We start from the raw sequence: 17,606 nt of genomic DNA, 5'->3' as shown, positions 1-17,606 counted from the left end.
TGGTGTCAGAAACAGTGACTAACACAGATCCACAGTGGAACCATTTAACCAGAACCAGTACAGAGGTCTAGTACCAGAACAGCTATTAGTGCCCAGTAGGTGGACAGTTTGTCCACACTGCCAGCAGAACCTCCAGAACACTGGTTCTACGACATAGTGTTTGTTTTTGTTTGACCACAGTAACCAGATGTTAACGTTGGAAAAACAAGACATAAGCTGAGAAACTCAAATCTTTTATTCCCAGTTAGGTACAATACAGAACCAGTGCAGACCCAATACTGACCAATTACCTGATGAGTAATGGTAGAGACATATGTTATTATAAAAAGGACCAGACGAGGAAACATTCGGACTTTCAAATATCAGCGTAAACATGTCAGCTTACGACCATAAACGCCTTTCATTCAGTTTAAATTCAGCTGTTCGTCAGAGAGAAGGTTGGTAAAAAGAAACGTAGTTCATAAACAAGAAATGAAGGACTAACAATTCTGTTTCTTTCAAGTTTTTCCACAGATAAATGAATAAAATAGGAGAGGAGGCCTCTCTCTGGTAAACACTGCACTCATGTCTGCTAGCATCCAAACGCGTCTCATCTGGTCATCCTCCAGGTGACGATGCTGCCCAGACCCACGCCGGCGACGAACACCAGCACCAGGCCGTAGCTGCTAATGGAGGACACGCGCTGCATGGACACGGCGGCCAGCACCGAGAAGCTGCTGATCTGTGGACGCGACGGCACAGGCGCGTGAGGACAACGCTGCTCGACGGCCGCGGGCCTGAATCTGCCGCGTCAGCGTTTCGCCGGGCCCGGTGACGCGCGCTCTCTTACCCATCCTCCGTTACTCTGCACCCAGTTGAGGAGGTGGTTTTTGAAGTAGTCCACCGTCCACCGCAGGACGTCCCTCACCGACTGAGGGAGATGAGCCCTGACCATCTGCAGGACACAAACACACCGTGACGGAAGCCGGTGGTCTGGGACACGTGGTGCTAAACCTCAAACTGCCCAATGCAGACAGATGATGTCAACAATATATATTTGAATATTAACATGAGAGAGAGAAGTTTAACGTGACTCTATGAACGCGTGCTACAAACATGTTGAGTATCCTTTTTTTTTGTTTATTGTATTTCTGTTTTTCTACTTCTTTAAACCAGAGAGTCTCTGAAGCGCTTCCTCATGATGTTACAGTGCTTTGACAGTGTTCTGAACCGAAGCCCGGCCCACGCGGGCGGAACCGCGGGCCCGCTCACTCACTTTGACGGCCAGCCTGCCGGCGACGTAGATGAGCACGGCGATCCTCTCCCACGTGATCCCATGCTCAAACACTTTGTCTGCCACCTGCCGGAACCGGTCCCACTTGGAGTCCGAGATCTGGACCATCCCGTCGATTGCACTGAAACGGAACCATTAGGAAGAAGGAAGCCTTTTAGCTTGAAGCCTTTGAGCGTGTGAGCGCAAGCTTTGGGAACTCACTCCTGGAAGGCCCGGTCCGAGTGCATTTTGTCTCCGATGATGCGAACCATGGTGGCGAGCTGGTTGACCATCTTCTGTTCCTGGTCGCTCTGTCTGTTTACAGCCACGGGGGTGAAAGGGGGGACGTCCTCGGAGCGAACCTCCTTCAGCTCCTCCTCTATGACCCTGGAACATCACAGCTCAGCTAATGAGCTGTTCGCTCATTAGCATGTGGACACTAGGTTCTAATGTGACGGTGATGAACACATCCGTGAAGAATGTTTCTCTACCATCACTTCCTCTATGAGTCATAATATAGCATATACAGTGGTTGTTGGTTCTTTATGTGACTTAAAGTGAAACTGAAACTACATCAAGAGTTTCACAAGACAATGTTTATGATGCTGTGTAAAAGGTCCAGTTTATGACACACGGTGCATCTATTTCACTGCTGAGTCATTCTAGTTCTTTATCATTCATCTTATCTGAAAAAGTTCGCCTTAGTTGATGGGGAAAAAATCTGAATGTGAACATGTTACTGACACTTTTGTTTGTCTCTAAAAGTATCTAAAACTATGATTAAATGATTTTTTTCTGTTTTCACATTTGTTACCTTGGATGTGAAACTGGATACTTCTACTGACGAGGGCCACAAATAGGAGAAACCATCAATCATGTTATGATCATAAACACAAACATTTACAAAACGTAAAACACATGATTGTCGATGACGTCACAACGAACCATTTGTCGCACATCAGTGTATAAAGCAAAGAAATAAAAATGAACTTACTCTTGGATCAGAGCTTCCCCGATCCGCTCATCTGTGAAAGAATCCCAGCAGTGAGAACGACGCGTCCAGACGAGACTCACGGAGGAGCAGACGTGAACTCACCTGACAGAGCGTCTCCTTCACAGGACATTCGTCGGTGACGGTCCTCGGGCGACTCACAGGCCATGATTCCGAAGAAACAGCTGGAAAAGTTCGTCTTCCTTCAGGCAAAGTCACACGGACAAACTGCGGCCGCTCCGACAATCAAAAACCGACGGCCGCGTTGAATGACACGTAACTCCTCAAACGTCAGAAAGTCAGAAAAAGTCACACAAACGCGCCGAAGGTTTTGAAGTTGCGTCCAGTCCGGGTGTCAACTCAAACCGAATCCTCTACTCAGACACGTCCGGGTGAAGAGGTCCAACGGCGCGGGCGGAGCCAAAGCTGCAGTCAAGAGGACGTGGGTGCGGCAGCTTCACTTCCGGTGGCGGCGGATGCTCAACAAATTAAACGCGTTACAGAACCAGGGTGGAGCGTTTGCACATTAACTTCCGGGAAAATGCGTTTACACCAAAAACATGAATACAGAACATTAATCAGTCAAAACCAACGCATGGCTCATATTACCATCACTGATCTGCCACATCTGGATCATCTGGATCTGCACACGGTCCCAGCATTTTGATCTTCTGTCATCTGGATGAATTGATGCTGACGTTTGCTGTGTTCTGATCCTTTTTTATAATAATCAGCCTCAGCATTACTGTGCAATTTGGGTTTAGACTCTGGGATTAAGTGCATACTTAATAGTTGCATAGTTGGCTGGTTAGAGGTCAAAGGTCAAGGCCACCATGTCCCATTGTCATCAGTGCTATGTGTCATACAGTATCATCATTAAGCCTCTGACACAGTATGAGGCAGTGATGAACGTTATGAGAACGTCTTCCTAGAACCTCTTTGAACTGCAGTAAACCTGAGTCGTCCTCCTGCTTCCTTCCTCTTTCTCACATGCGTCTAAGAATAAGCTGTAATGAGTCCATGTGTGCTTTAGCTCAACATAATTGTACCCTGCACCGCTGCCTCTGTCTCTCTGCCTGGCTCCCTGGTGTCTCCTATAAATGGTAGACAATTATTAGCCAAGGGTAGTTTTATTAATTAGCCAGTAACGAGGGATGAGCGACACCGGCTGATTGGTGGATGGAGGGATGATGGAGAACTGCCGGGCTCCGTGTTGAGGGACGGACCTGTGTTGCTCCCAGCTTCAGTTTCAGACGGGCTCCCAGAACACGGCTTCGCTCACAGTAGCTGAAGTGATGAGTTTGATGAAAAGGCCTCAAACGTGTTCACTGCAAAAAAAAAACTGCAAATGCAGCCGAACACTTATCAGCAGCTTCTCAGGAAGGAAACAAAGAGCTGACTTTATAAAAGCAATGACCTTGATGTGGCTGTTTGTGTGTCACCTGTCACACGCGGTGACTCGGACTCAGCAGCACCTGGAACCTGGTTTGTACTTTTCCTTCCTCTTTCTGAAACGTCCTTGTCTCGTCCTGTCCATCGGCGTCTGTCACTAAATATTAATCCCTGCAGCGGCGTCCTGATCTCCTCTGTGCTCATTTATTATGGCTGCGTGAGCTGGACTCAGGTGATGTAACGTGCTCTCTGCACCCATCACAGCTCTCAGATTCCTGTTCCAGAAATTCTATCTATCATCGGGATGTCATGATAAAACATGACAGTTATTGTGCACTTTAAATCCCGGCGTGCGCTCAGTTCCCGGTAGTGACCACCAGAGGGCGCTACAAATGCGCGCACAACTATTGGACTCACGGAGGTTTGAACGTGTGCCTCTCCCTTCTCTGTGCTCCCTGACATCTCTCCACTACGGCTGCTGGTTCTTGAGCATCGTCGTCCCAATAGAACCTCATTTCCTGGTTGCGGCTCATCATTTAGATTTTCAGCCTCTTCCCTGTCACATCAGTCATCGTGAGGACGTCACACAGAAGAAGACGTCCTCATAGTGATGGAGTGACCACGCTGCCACCAGCCCAGGATGCCATCGCGCCCACGTCGTCTGAGCTCTTTGGGGTTTTCCTCCGGGGGAGCAGAAGGAACTGATGGTCTGCTCGTACTGGACCACTGGACCAATGCAGCATTTTGTCGGATGACATCATATTTCACTGCAGAACAGACGTTCAAACACATTCAGCTGTTTTCTGTGACAAAGCGCATTTGTAGCAAAGCCCGCTTTTAAAGGACGTGTGCAGCCACTGTTTTGCACTCAGAGGCAGATCTGCTCTGACCTTCGCTCTGGTAAAACACGTTGATTAGTAACAAGAGAACAACCACAGGTTAAGATTAGTAACAGCTGTTGCAGAATACAGTATGATGACAACCACAAGCTGTTGATTAAAGTTTAAAATACTGTAACAAAGTAGCTTCATCATAACTGAATAATTCATCAGTTCTCATGGAACTGAAGCCGTTTACTTTCTCTATATCTTACTGTACGTCTAAACACGAGTCCTGTCAAACCCTCAGCTTCCTGTGGAGCACCGAGCCCGTCCTCAGCGGTCAGGTGGACGCGAGAGGAGCCAGGTGAGGTTGTAGGGGACACGCTGGCAGCTGGAGGGAGGCGGGAGGGGGGACTGCAGTGGTCGGCTCCTTCTGTAGTTCTCCGGTTTGGCCCTTAGATGTCCCTGCCTCCACCTGCAGCGAACCGTCAGGAACGCAGGCTGCACTGCACAGAGTGGGAGGGAGGACGGGGATCCAGGTGAAGCGGCCGTAGCAACAGCTCAGTTTCCCGCCTCTGTTGCTACGGCCGCTGGTACAGATGTTACACGTCGACTCTACTGTATATGTTCAGTCATCTTAACGTCCGACCTGCGACAGCCTGCGTCATAAGAGGAAACACCTGCAGAGCAATAAATAAATAAATAAATAGCTGATTAACATAATGTTTACCATAAATGCCATAAGGGTCAGGGTTTGACCTTTTGGACCTTTGGACCTTCAGACCGTTTGGATCCACATCGATTAGATGTTTGCGAACCACTGAATTTCATACTGCTGAACTGACGGAGTGTTGACTCAACTGCTCATGGATCTCTCAGTAGGAACTAGCGCCACTCTGCCAAAAGGCTGGAAACCAGAGACGTCCTACAGGGTCAGTTCACGTGAGCAAAGAGAGGAAAGGCAGCCGGGGGCCCGCGGGACAGAACGCTGATGCTGACCTCCTGTGGAGGGACATGGAGGCAGAGCGTGTGTGGGTTTCTGGGCTCAGGCAGTTGGACTCACTTCTCCTGTTCACTCGTCTGGTGGTTGCCTTTTCTTTGAACCTGTTGTCGTTTTGCATCACAAACTGACACACAATCCCCTTTGCTTCCTACATGGAAGACACGTGTGGTGTCATACTGTGGTCATCTAGAGACAGAACACATGGCGGTTTATGTAGTTGCTTCCAGATCCATCAGTTGAATCCTGTTAGAAAGAGAAAAGGTGACAGAACAGTCACAGACAGAAGCAGGTGACTGAACTGAACCAGTGACTTCAGGTTCCATGGACCGTTGTTGAAGAGCTCAGTTAAATCATACAAGGCTCAGTTAAGGCTACTTTCCCTCTACCTGGAAGACTAAGACACAGCCTCAGCATTCACCTTCCACCTCTATGTCTGACTTCAGTCAGACTCTGAGGAGCAGGGACAGGTGTACAGACAACTCAGCGGGTTTCAATATTTCCAGCAGTGAAGTGTGTGACCACTGTATGACAAGAACCTCACACAGGTACAGTGTGTGGCTTTTTGTCCAAAAACACATGAACATGCTACTTTGTTGTTGTAAATGTTGGATGCGAAAAAGGAATTCGCACATCTGCGGTTACAGCAGTCACGTCCCAGGCGTTTGCTGTTGAGCCTGATCAGCTTCACTTTCAGCACCATGGACAGCACCAACACCTCCGTCTGGTAAGTGATCATGGGCCAGCGTTAACTCTTCCTCTTTTACGTCATGTTTCTCGCGTGAGAATATTGCAGAAAAAGTAGTGGTGGCACTTGCCCATCCTCCTGCTACAGGTCATTGCTCCCTCCTCAGGAGGCGCTAGTCTGGTTTGGGACGAGTCCTGTGTCCTCTTTATTGGCTCCATTGTGTGCGTGTCATCGTTCCAGTTTGTCTGTTTGTTGCTCCGTTAGTCATTTAGTGTCTCTCTGTTCCAGACAGTGAGTATTAGTTTCTGTTTTCAGCAGCCTCCTGACAGATCAACATGTTTTCCTGCTTCTCTTTGATCTCCAGTTACTGTCGGTCACTTTGTGTTACTTGTAGTAGTGGTTCTTCTCTGTTCGGTAGTTGAGTCTTTCCTCTTTGCCTTCCAGCTTCCTCTGTGCTCATTTAAACAAACTTTTCATATTCAAACATAGTTTTCGGTCCATTTGGGTCCACGTGGACCAGTTTGGGTACGTGCACGTTGTGTTACCCTGTACCAGCTATGACTGCAGCAGGCCACAGCGCCTCGCGGTGTGTTCCTGAGTCGTCTCTCACAGCAGAGCACATTGCTGCATACGGTTCTCAACAGACCAACACAACACATAAGCTCTGCAATGGTGAGGGAGGGAAGGAGGGAGGGAGGGGATAAGGAGAGGTGGAAGAAATTGAGAGAATAAACTGTGTGTGTGAGAGAGAGAGAGAGAGAGAGAGAGAGAGAGAGAGAGAGAGAGAGAGTAGCAGAGCTCTAATGATCTGATGGTCTGCAGTCTTTTCTCCCGTTCTGTGGAGCTCAGCAAATACCCGTCGTGCTTCTGGCCTTCCCCTCTCCCCTTTTCTCTCTCTTTGTCTCTGTCTTGCTGGAAGTAGAGGGACTATCCTGGAAAGAGAGGGGGGGGGGGGGGGGGTATGGGCAGTGGGCGTGAAACACTCTATCATATCCCTCCTGCTCTGCTCTAATTGATCTAAGTGTTTTAGTAGATTGAAAGGCAGCAGGGAGGAGGGAGTGATGCAGCAGAAGAGACAGACAGACAGACAAACAGACAGACAGACAGACAGACAGACAGACAGACAGACAGACAGACAGACAGACAGACAGCTTTACTACCTCTAGTCTTTTATCTATTTTAATATATTCTGCCTTTATGACTCTTTGTCATGTAGAAGTCAGCGGCGCACATTTCAAACTGTACAACAACATGATGACATGGGAGCAAGAGAAGCAAAACGACCTACAGAGACGCAAACTGAAACAGAACATTATTAGAGAGAGATGAAGAAAACGAGACGTGAATCACAAAACAATGGCGACATCAACAATCAAAGAAGATGTAAACAAGAAGGTTTAATAAAACGCCCATCTGCTGCAGAGAAGTCTGTTTTTTTGTGGCCCGGAAGCAGAAGGTGCCAGGTTCAAGCCCTGCTTCTGGCACCAGGTGTGTCCTTGAGCAAAGCACTTCTCAATAGCTCCCCGGGCGCCGCACTGTAACTGCCCACTGCTCCTCAGGGGACGGGTTGAAGTACAGAGATTAATTTCCCCAATGTGGGATCAATAAAGCTCAATTATTTATAATTATTTGTCTAAACGTGCTGGTTAAACATCTCCCCTCAGACTCACACAGAGCAGCTGCTGCTGCTAACTAGACTATGGTCGGACCGGACCCTCCAGCAGGTCTGAGCCGGAACCGGAGCATGTTCGCTCCAACATTCATGTGATGTGCACGACGTGCTCGTATCTCGGACTTGGTCCCGTCATCTTCACACTTTAGCTCACGACTTCGTGGATTCAGCCGCGTTCCACCGTGGAAACATCCGATCAGCGCTGAATCCATTCAGCCGTTGACTCTATTGATTCATAAAGTCCGCAGCGCGCACGCTGCGCCGTCCACGAGGCTGCGGACTCTCTCTCCGTCTCTCTGTCACACACCTCTCCAGACTCCTCCCCCTCCGCTCTCATAGCCCCGTCACTTCTCACCGGGACGGTAGAACGGAGCGGATGGTGGCCGTGGACGGGGACGAGCCGCGAGCAGAGCGCACCGACGCACCGAAGCATGCCCCAGCGCAGCCATGACTTGCTCGGCGTCAGATAGCGAGAAGATCGTGATCAATTGCGGCGGGGTCCGACACGAGACGTACCGGAGCACCCTGAAGACGCTGCCGGGCACGCGCTTGTCTTGGCTGACGGAGCCCGACGCGTTCAGCAACTTCGACTACGACCCGAAGTCCGACGAGTTCTTCTTCGACCGCCACCCGGGCACGTTCGCCTTCATCCTCAACTACTACCGCACCGGGAAGCTCCACTGCCCCAGCGATGTGTGCGGGCCGCTCTTCGAGGAGGAGCTCGCCTTCTGGGGCATCGACGAGACGGACGTGGAGGCGTGCTGCTGGATGAACTACCGGCAGCACCGCGACGCGGAGGAGGCGCTGGACAGCTTCGAGACCCCGGAGCCGGACGAGCCGGAGAACGACCCGGCGCTCACCGGCGGCGCAGACGGCGACCTGAAGCGGCTGTGCATGCAGGAGGACGGCCGCAGGGCGACGTGGTGGGAGGTGTGGCAGCCCAGGATGTGGGCTCTGTTCGAGGACCCCTACTCGTCCAAATACGCGCGGGTGAGTGTCCGAGCAGGGGGCCGCTTGCTTCCGCCGCACGCTCGGTCTCACAGTGTGCAAATGCTGTGCGCAAACATCCGCGCGTGGCGCCGTGCGCTCTGCTCGGCGCAAACTTATTCCTGCAACTGCTTGGACCAACAACTTCGCAGTGGTAGTTTGTTTAGTAGTAAGTTCATGGGCACATGATGGAGGCGGCTCCTCAGTTCCTCTTCTCGTTTTTTTTTTATCTCCCTGCGTTTTAGGTACATGACCGTTCAGTCCGTTGGGGGATGATTCAGGGCTCCGGTCTGTTCTTTATGTAGCCCAACTTCCCAAGTCAGTGTCAGTGGAGTGAGTTATGGCTCTGTGTCCACCTGTGTGTGTGTGTGTGTGTGTGTGTGTGTGTGTGTGTGTGTGTGTGTGTGTGTGTGTGTGTGTGTGGGTTTGTTCATTCGGCACAAAGAACATCTGTATCCGAACGCTTTCAAAGCAGCAATTGACTAAGACAACCTATATTGAATATATAGGTTAATATATATATATATATATATATATATATATATATATATATATATATATATATATGTGTAGTATATTGACCTATATATTGAAATACCTGCGTATCACACAAATGCAGTGGACAGTGCAAAGTGAAGTGTGGTTGGACGCAGCAGGTCAGGACACGGTGACCATCGCAGCCGTCAGCAGGTGAGCTGCACCGAGGCTGCAGCAAGAACACTGACGTCCACAGAGAACACAGCAGTGGTGCAGCTCACTACATGTAGTGTAAGCCAAGCGAGCGTTTAATGCTTTTATGTTGGTTATTAGCATGAACTCAACCAGAAACAGGAACTGGTGCTATAAACAGATAACGACTGCTGGTTTTAATGCCTCTGCGACGTCGACGGCTGCAGCTGGAGACTTTCTACGTTCTCATCCACCTTAATGCGATTACTACTGTGGAGCTGGAATAGAAGTTACTATTTGGCTCAAAGGACTAAAGAGGTGTTGGTGAAAGGTCAAGGTCACTGTGAAAGCAGGGTCTCAGGGACACGTGGGAGCTTCAGGGAAGTGTTTTCATGTCATAGACCTGGTTTTGGTGAAAAACTGGAAGTTTTGCTTTGCTCTGTGGTTCACTGTTTGGCTGGTGGGAAACCATCACAGCCACAGTGGTGACGGCTCACATTGCTGAACACATCTGGATGAACCCAGCCTGTCGCTGACCTTTGACCTTGTCCACACTGGTATAAGTGAGAGTGAGAGTGGAGTTAGACACTATTAACTAAGGACTCAGAGGAGCCAGTGAGGGAGCCTCATCCAGTCGTACAGTAAAGTAGGTAAGACCACATTTAAATCAACACATGTCAAAATATTCAAAGAGGAAATGAAATATAAAACATGTAGCTCAGCAAAAAAAAAAAAAAAAAAAAACAAGCCTGAAGCAGCTGAGGATCCAGGTAACAGCTTATCACACACCATGACTCACTTCAGACAGTGGTCACCAGTAACTTTAACTTAGGCAGGTGTGTGTGTGTGTGTGTGTGTGTGTGTGTGTGTGTGTGTGTGTGTGTGTGTGTGTGTGTGTGTGCGTGCGTGCGTGCGTGCGTGTGTGTGAGACAGCTGAGGTGACTTTGACAGTGTTGCAGTCCACAGTTTCGGTGCCAGCTGGTGGCACTGAGGCTGGTCCGGGTGAAGGGGGACACAGCAGCAGCAGCAGCAGCAGCAGCAGCAGCAGCAGCAGCAGCAGCAGCAGAGTCAGGTGAGCTGCGGTGCAGATGCCGGAGGTTCTGCTCTGCGGAGAGCGTCTCTGCCAATTCATCAGCAAATGGAAACGGCGCGTTTGAAGAGGCGATCGCGGACCGGCGTGTGATTCGGGGAGCAGCAGCTCCGCTCGCCTCCTTTCCCCTTCTCTCCCCGCCACCTGACAGCCCTTGCTGCTTTATTGCCCTGATTTCAGAGCAGAGCGCTGGATTGCTTATTATCGCTATTCAGCCCCCCCCCACCCCCCCACCCCCCCAGAACCTCCTCGCTCCCCCTCCCAATCTTAGCTCACTGCTTGTGCTATAGCGTAACACGTAGTAGCTGACTGTGCTCTAGTCTGCTGCAGAGAAGGAGAGCGGAGGCACGGAGGAGGGGTTACAGGGAGGGAGTTGCAGTGTGGGGGGAGGAAGGAGCGCCGGATGGGGGTGGGGGTCACTTTCTGCACACCCTCGTTTTTGTTCCTGCTGCCCCTGGTTCTTTCTGCTGAGCTGGCCGGGCTGGGAGGCTTGTATCCGCTCATCGATCGGGTCGTACGTCTCAGCTTGCCTCATTCAGGTGGACGCCTCAGCTGAATGGTGCTCCTTTGTAAGCAAAACCTTCCCACACAGAACATCCCCCCCCCCCCCCCCCCCCCTTCGTTTCACACAACAGGGTGTGTTGGCAAATCCCGGTTCCCTCAAGGAGACAAACACTGGCAAAGTCGCACAGCTACCACTTGCTGACGCACCGGCACCACATGGAGCCGTGCAGTAATATGTGTGTGTGTGTGTGTGTGTGTGTGTGTGTGTGTGTGTGTGTGTGTGTGTGTGTGTGTGCAGGTGGATCAGAGGAACAACCTGGTTCAGAACAGCTCTGTGGTTCGTTCTCCACCGTTTAATGGTAGTTGTGGTTCTGAATAAACAGGAATGTGTCAATTTCATTGTATCCAATGGGAGAAACAGTGTCACCAGATGTGTGGTTCTGCTGTTGGTTCTGCTGCTGGGTCCAAGGTTCTTTACCACCGGGAACAAATAGGAGGTTCTGAGAGTCAGTTTGACCAATTGGCCAAAACCCGGAGAAGCGTTGTCATACGAATGACAGTCAAAATGTGAAAGCAGGTTCTGTGTACCGGGTCCCACTTCCCGTGCAGTCGTTCTGAAGTCAGGACTTCCTGCTGCAGTTTGCAGCGAGAGGTCTCGTCGCCACGGCGCCTGCAGCTGCAGCGGCGGCTCAGACTCTCCATCATCCAGTGTGAGAGCGCTGGAGCTCCTACTGTAACGCACGGCGGGCCGGTGGCGATGCCGCACTGTTGCTTTAGGAGCCGAGGAGAGAGAGGTGACGAATCCACCTGAAAGCTGGCGTTGGTGGAGCAGCTACGCTCAGTGTGGAGCGATAATATCACCAGGATCCCAGCGCTGCAGCGCACATGCACATCCCAGCCTCCCTTCTCCCTTTTTCCTCCATCCTCCTTTCATCCTCCTTCCTTCCTTCCTCCCTTTTTCCTCCATCCTCCTTCCTTGTTCCTTTCTTCCTCCTTCCTTCTTCCTTCCTTCCATCCTCCTTCCTTCCTCCTTTCTTTCCTCCTTCCATCCTCCTTCCTTCTTCCTTCCTCCTTCCTCCTTCCTCCTTCCATCCTTCTTCCTTCCTCCTTCCATCCTCCTTCCTTCTTCCTTCCTTCAATCCTCCTTCCTTCCCTCTTCCTTCCTCCTCCCTTCTTCCTTCCCTCCTCCTTCTTCCTTCCTCCTTCCTCCTTGTAGCCGCTCTGAGGTGGATTATGAAATGATTAGTCCTCCTATTTTTCTGCTGTTCCCTCGCTGCTGGCTGTGTTGCGCTATAGGCTTTCTATCCATCAGGGCCCTTCCCCCTCTGTGCTTTTCAAGATAATGCTGCGACAGAGCTTTTTTTCTCTGCATGTCACCCATTACAGGAGAGAGAGAGGGTCAGTTTTAGAGGAGGTGGAGGCAGAGACAGAAGGAAAACATTTAAACTTTCTCTCCTGATATTAATATCACATTAGGTAAAGCTGGGAGACCAGCGTGTCTTGTGACTCATGACTGTGGTTCTGGACAGTTACTGAACTGAGTCACAGATATTTACATTTAAAGATTGTCTGCCTTCACCAATTGAATCAAGTTATCATCAACTAGAGGATGAGCTGAGAGGCGCTGAAAACCGCCTCAGTTCACGTCATCAACTAAACGAGCGTCGTAGCGGCCGGCGCCTTTTACCCCACAGGAAGTAGAAATAAGCTCGCCCTGTGGCCATGAGTAGAGGAATGTGGCTCAGGTTCCATAAATGAAATGCTTCACACAAGCTTGTCTGTTCCCTGTGGTGCTCGGGGCTGAAGCGGCGAACGCGGCCTGTGGGTATCAAGGAGGGCGACACCGAAACGGAAGCGGAGCCCAGGAAGAAGTGCTGAATCGGCCATTTAAGTTTGGGCGCGTGCGGACGCAGCAGCTGAGGTACGAACGGCTGAAATCATCAGCAAATGGAATCGGGTTTCAAGCTGATGGATGAGGAGTTCTCAGCATCATCAGGGTGGAAACACATCAGCCCAATGTCTGTTGATGAAGAGCGCGTGCAGGCGAGCAGCAGGAAGAGGAGACGTTCATATTGATCGGGGGAAGCCTCACCGCGACAGGTTCTACCCGAGCGGGTCAGAAGCAGGAAAGCTGCAGCAACGACCGTTGATGGACGTTCTCAGAATCATTCAGTCGACCCAACTATTAACCGCAAACACCACAATGCGACAGTCGGTTCACGAGAGTCAGTGTTCGGTGTTAGAACCACAGTCATCCATGATCTGTAGCATGTTCAGCCCATCGCTTTGGTTCTGGAGCCAACGGACCAATCATTGTTTTTAAAATGAAGGTGTCCGAGTTTGTGGAGATGATCTACATGAGTTTGAATGAGATTAAAGCTCTGTAGTTACTGTTACTGTTCCTTCGGTTTGTTTGTTGTCTCAAAAGACTGTTTGTCACGTCTCAGGCCTTCATTCGAAAAAATCTGATCACTGAATCCAAATTTACTGTAGCACGCGATTAGATGAGAACTTGGGGGATGGGAGCGTGAAGGAGGCCGAGAGAGAAAATCCATTTTAGTCCACTTTACCTCGTGTCTCGTACCGTTACTGCAGAGTCGGCGCTTTTTCACATACCCACACACAAACACACACACACACACACACACATGCGAGATCCCTCAGCATGACGGCAAAGTGGAACCATTACAGCATATCAGGAGAGGAGAAAAGGTGGAGGAATAAATCAGCGTGTTCCTCTGCAGATGCCTGCGGAGCGCCTGCTTCACCCTTCCACCTCCCCGCTCCACGTCTTCAGCAGCGTGATGCCCGTCATCGCTGTCATCGCTCTGAGAGCTGCTGGGAGACCAAGTGATCACGGATGTTAGCGATGATGCAGCAGTGGATCAGAGGCCGTGTCCTCAACATGAGAATGATGATGAACGTGTTTATAATACAGGACGTTTGTCAATGACTGAAGTAATACAATGAAGTCCAGGATGGATTCTGGCTCAGTGCAAAGCCATGATACAGAGATCTGATTTATGTCAGCAAAACACCATAGAAGAAGACTAGAGGCTTGCTAGTTATATGTAGCACATGTTCACAAACTACTGGGATCCTATGGGGTGAACAGCACTTCTACGTATCCATACTCAGCTTAGGTACACATCACCACACTCATCTGAACATGTGAGGTTTGACGCGTTTGTCTAAGCTTTTCCTGCATCACATCTGTTGAACGTCTAAGGCCCAGAAAAAGAAGGAGTCAGAAAAAGCTAAAAGCATTTTTGCAAAGACAAATGTGAGCAGCACGAAGGGCCACTGCAGAGAAACGGGAGAACAGGGGCAATAAGCAGAAAAAGTGCTGTGTGTGTGTGTGTGTGTGTGTGTGTGTGTGTGTGTGTGTGTGTGTGTGTGTGTGTGTGTGTGTGTGTGTGTGTGTGTGTGTGTGTGTGTGTGTGTGTGTGTGCTGAGGCAGGGGGAACGGAGAAGCCAAGATGGAATAGCTCCGTTAAGCAAGTGTGAAGGAAGGAAGTGTAAGAGAGGACGAGGAAACCAAGCTTTGTCGCCCCGGCAGAACCAGCAGAGTCCCAGTATTGGACCTTTGCTGACTGTCAGCAGGGACAAAGCCTTGTACCTTTTTAGAAACATTCTTTGTAGTACTTTGATTTCCTGGTGTGAAGAGTCACGTGAGACTTAAAAGAGCAACATTCTGAATGTCATAACAATAAAGTCACGCCTGCTTTCCTTCCTTCCTTCCTTCCTTCCTTCCTTCCTTCCTTCCTTCCTTCCTTCCTTCCTTCCTTCCTTCCTTCCTTCCTTTCTTCCTTCCTTCCTTCCTTCCTTCCTTCCTTCCTTCCTTCCTTCCTTCCTTCCTTCCTTCCTCCTGCCTATTCCATTATCTTGCTCTCATTCTTGTCGTCCCTAAGGTCTCGTGCTGTTCTTAAACCACTCCAGGGATTTAGGACCACACACACACACACACACACACACACACACACACACACACACACACACACACACACACACACACACACACACACACACACACACACACACACACACAGGCTCCAGAATCCACTGTGCTCTGGTTGGTTTATGGTGCGTGTAGTGGATTACAGTATACAAATACTGAGTACAATGAAGGCCAGACCATGACTGAAGCACTCTGCTCTTCTGTTCTTTATTCACACACTGTGTTTCCTCTTAAATGAACGTCCTGGAGCTGTTGTTGTTATTATAAAGGGTGACTTGTTTTGTGTCAAACCAGCCCTGACTGTTTCCTAATCCGTCTCGTTGTGGTGATGAAACTTTGCAAGTGCTCTGCAGAAGACGAGCTTTCAGACACGACACCTTCATTAGAATGAAACGAGTGGTTTCTTTACATTCCAACCAGCGCCAGAGCTGCGTGTGCCCGTTGTTGGCTCTCTGGGGCTCTGGGTTCTGTGGATGTGTGGGTCAGTGGGTCAGTGGATGAGCTCTTCTACCTGTTTGCTCCTTAGGACTCTGCAGACAAAAGGAAAGCAGTGAGCGTCTTCATGCTCAGTCACACACACACACACACACACACACACACACACACACACACACACACACACACACACACACACACACACACACACACACACACACACACACATATATTTGTGCTGGGATCTCACTTCTCTCATCGCCCTGTCATCAGTAATTCAACAGCTTCTGTTTTTCACAGGAACACGGCTGCCCACACTGGTATTCCACAAACACAAACACATGATCGATACGTGGCCTCAGCAGCGTGTCCTACTCAGCTGATGACCTCATCTGACCAGCAGGAGGTCCACGGCGTCTGCACAACCCTCACTTAGAAGGTTGGAGCGCTGATGCGCCGCTTCCTCTCTCTCTCTGCGAGTGAGGCTGAGTTTGTCCCACGACCACCACAGGAACATGTGGGCTCAGCCCCGGTGGCCCGTTCCGTCCGTTCCCCAGCTCCTTTCTTGGCCCGCGCTCTGTTCTTGGCAGCCTGGGGCATCATTTGGCAGAGATCTGTTGTTCCTACTTAGTATATTGGAGCTACCTCTGCACTGAGCGAAGCACTGCAGCAATCTGTGGCCTGCAGCAGCGCTGCTGCAGAGCGGAGGCTTCGCGTACGGCTCACAGGTTCCTCGCTCTGTCCCCTGATTAGCACAGACGCTCCCTCCACCTCCGATGCTGTGTATAAATGCTCATCATGCCAAGGCTTCGTCTTCAGACTCGGTTGAGCGGTGATGCAGACACACTGACTGTGCAGCAGGTTCTGCAGTGTGGCTCGGGGCTGTTTTGGTTCTGTGGTTCCGTGTACGCATGGGAGCCTCTCCTCCTTTGTCTCCTTCTCCGCCTCCTGCCTTCCTGTCTCATTCTTCTACCTCGGGTATTCGCTGGCCCATGTCTCTATCGCACAATGAAGCTCCAGGAGTTACATTAGCGTGTAACCTGTCTTGCTCTCATTCTCTCCTCCTTCACTCTTTCACCTTGCGTCCAGTCTTTTCTGCTTAGCAGATGAAATTAGTCAGGATGAGACGTTTTAGCCCAACAGTAAATGTGCGGCAGCAGCTGGTTTCTCTCCCTGCACACATCACTCAGACAGGAAACGAGATCCTGTACAGTGTTTATGACTTTTAAAGGTTTGTTGTGATTGACGGGATTAAATCTATAGCTTTGTAATAAAAAGACATTAAGCATCTTGCTTTCATAGCGCAGTCCAATCAATCTGATTCAGTGTGGTCCAGCTTTACTTATGCATCAGGCTGAGGGACAGTTTTGTTCAGTGAGGATCAGAGGAATCAGAGTTAGCTTCATCTCATGTATTTCACAGATGAAGCATCTTGTACACACATATGGTACGATGTATCTACAGCACAAAGGCAATGCCCTCAGTATCAAGTAGAATTATACAGTTTAAGACAATATTATAATTTATAGTAACTGGTTTAGGTCTCAGATAGAATAGAGATTTATTGTAATGCCTGATAGATTTGTGTCATATGCAGAGGTCAGAGGTCAGAACCCATGGCACCCATGAGCACATGAACATTGTCAACATGTGAAAAGAACATAAACAGACGCACAACCATACAGCACATGAACTACACAATGGGTTTACTAACAGACGGAGACACCAGCTTTAGAGCAGAGGCGTCTCTGAGAATGTTTCTGTTTGTGCTTGTCTCAGCTTTCAACCACTAAAGTCAAGCACATGACGGCGCTGTCCATGGTGCTGAAACCACAGCCAGACCACACGTTCCGGCTTGAACTAGTTCAGTGATATGCAGCAGGTGTTTAACATGTGATCACATGTTGGTGATTACACTGATCAGTCACTGTACAAAAACAAGAGCATAACTCAACTTAAAGCTTACTCTCAGAACTGAGTGGCTGGTGCTGAAGCTGATTTTGACAAATACTCTATGTCGCCATTGAACACAACAAGACAGAGAAGCTTCAGAGAATTTAGTGTTAATGAAGAGAAAAAGCCTCATCAGCATAAACAGTTAATTAATTAATGATTACACACAAACACTATCTATTTCACACACACAC

The 17,606-nt window shown here is 49.6% G+C and overlaps 2 protein-coding genes across 11 annotated transcripts in view; one reads left to right on the top strand and one right to left on the bottom strand.

The window, feature by feature from the left end:
- Nucleotides 1-217: 217 nt before the first annotated feature.
- On the bottom strand, nucleotides 218-2,673 carry LOC114861081 (apoptosis regulator BAX-like). The gene is made up of 6 exons (XM_029160072.3): nucleotides 2,349-2,673; nucleotides 2,247-2,277; nucleotides 1,475-1,639; nucleotides 1,256-1,394; nucleotides 830-934; nucleotides 218-721 (listed from the first exon to the last, which is right to left on the bottom strand). The coding sequence occupies exons 1-6, from the start codon at nucleotides 2,410-2,412 to the stop codon at nucleotides 590-592; spliced, it is 636 nt and encodes a 211-aa protein (XP_029015905.1). The 5' UTR covers nucleotides 2,413-2,673; the 3' UTR covers nucleotides 218-589.
- A 5,482-nt stretch (nucleotides 2,674-8,155) lies between these two features.
- LOC114859820 (potassium voltage-gated channel subfamily C member 1-like) overlaps nucleotides 8,156-17,606 on the top strand; it is a 32,303-nt gene continuing 22,852 nt past the window's right edge. For 9 of the 10 annotated variants that reach the window (XR_008695262.1, XR_008695263.1, XR_003786552.3 and 6 more), the window contains exon 1: nucleotides 8,156-8,806. Coding sequence is in view for 5 of the 10 variants with exons in the window: in XM_029157818.3 (XP_029013651.1) it covers nucleotides 8,264-8,806 (543 nt within the window). In the remaining 5 variants the exon portion in view is untranslated. The remainder of the gene's footprint in view (nucleotides 8,807-17,606) is intronic. The other variant, XM_029157824.3, reaches the window with a different exon arrangement.

This window comes from Betta splendens, chromosome 8 (genome assembly GCF_900634795.4).
Source record: "Betta splendens chromosome 8, fBetSpl5.4, whole genome shotgun sequence".
NCBI classification, from domain to species: Eukaryota; Metazoa; Chordata; class Actinopteri; order Anabantiformes; family Osphronemidae; genus Betta; species Betta splendens.
Note: the sequence above shows the minus strand (reverse complement) of the source record. Positions and strands in the feature narration are given on the sequence as shown.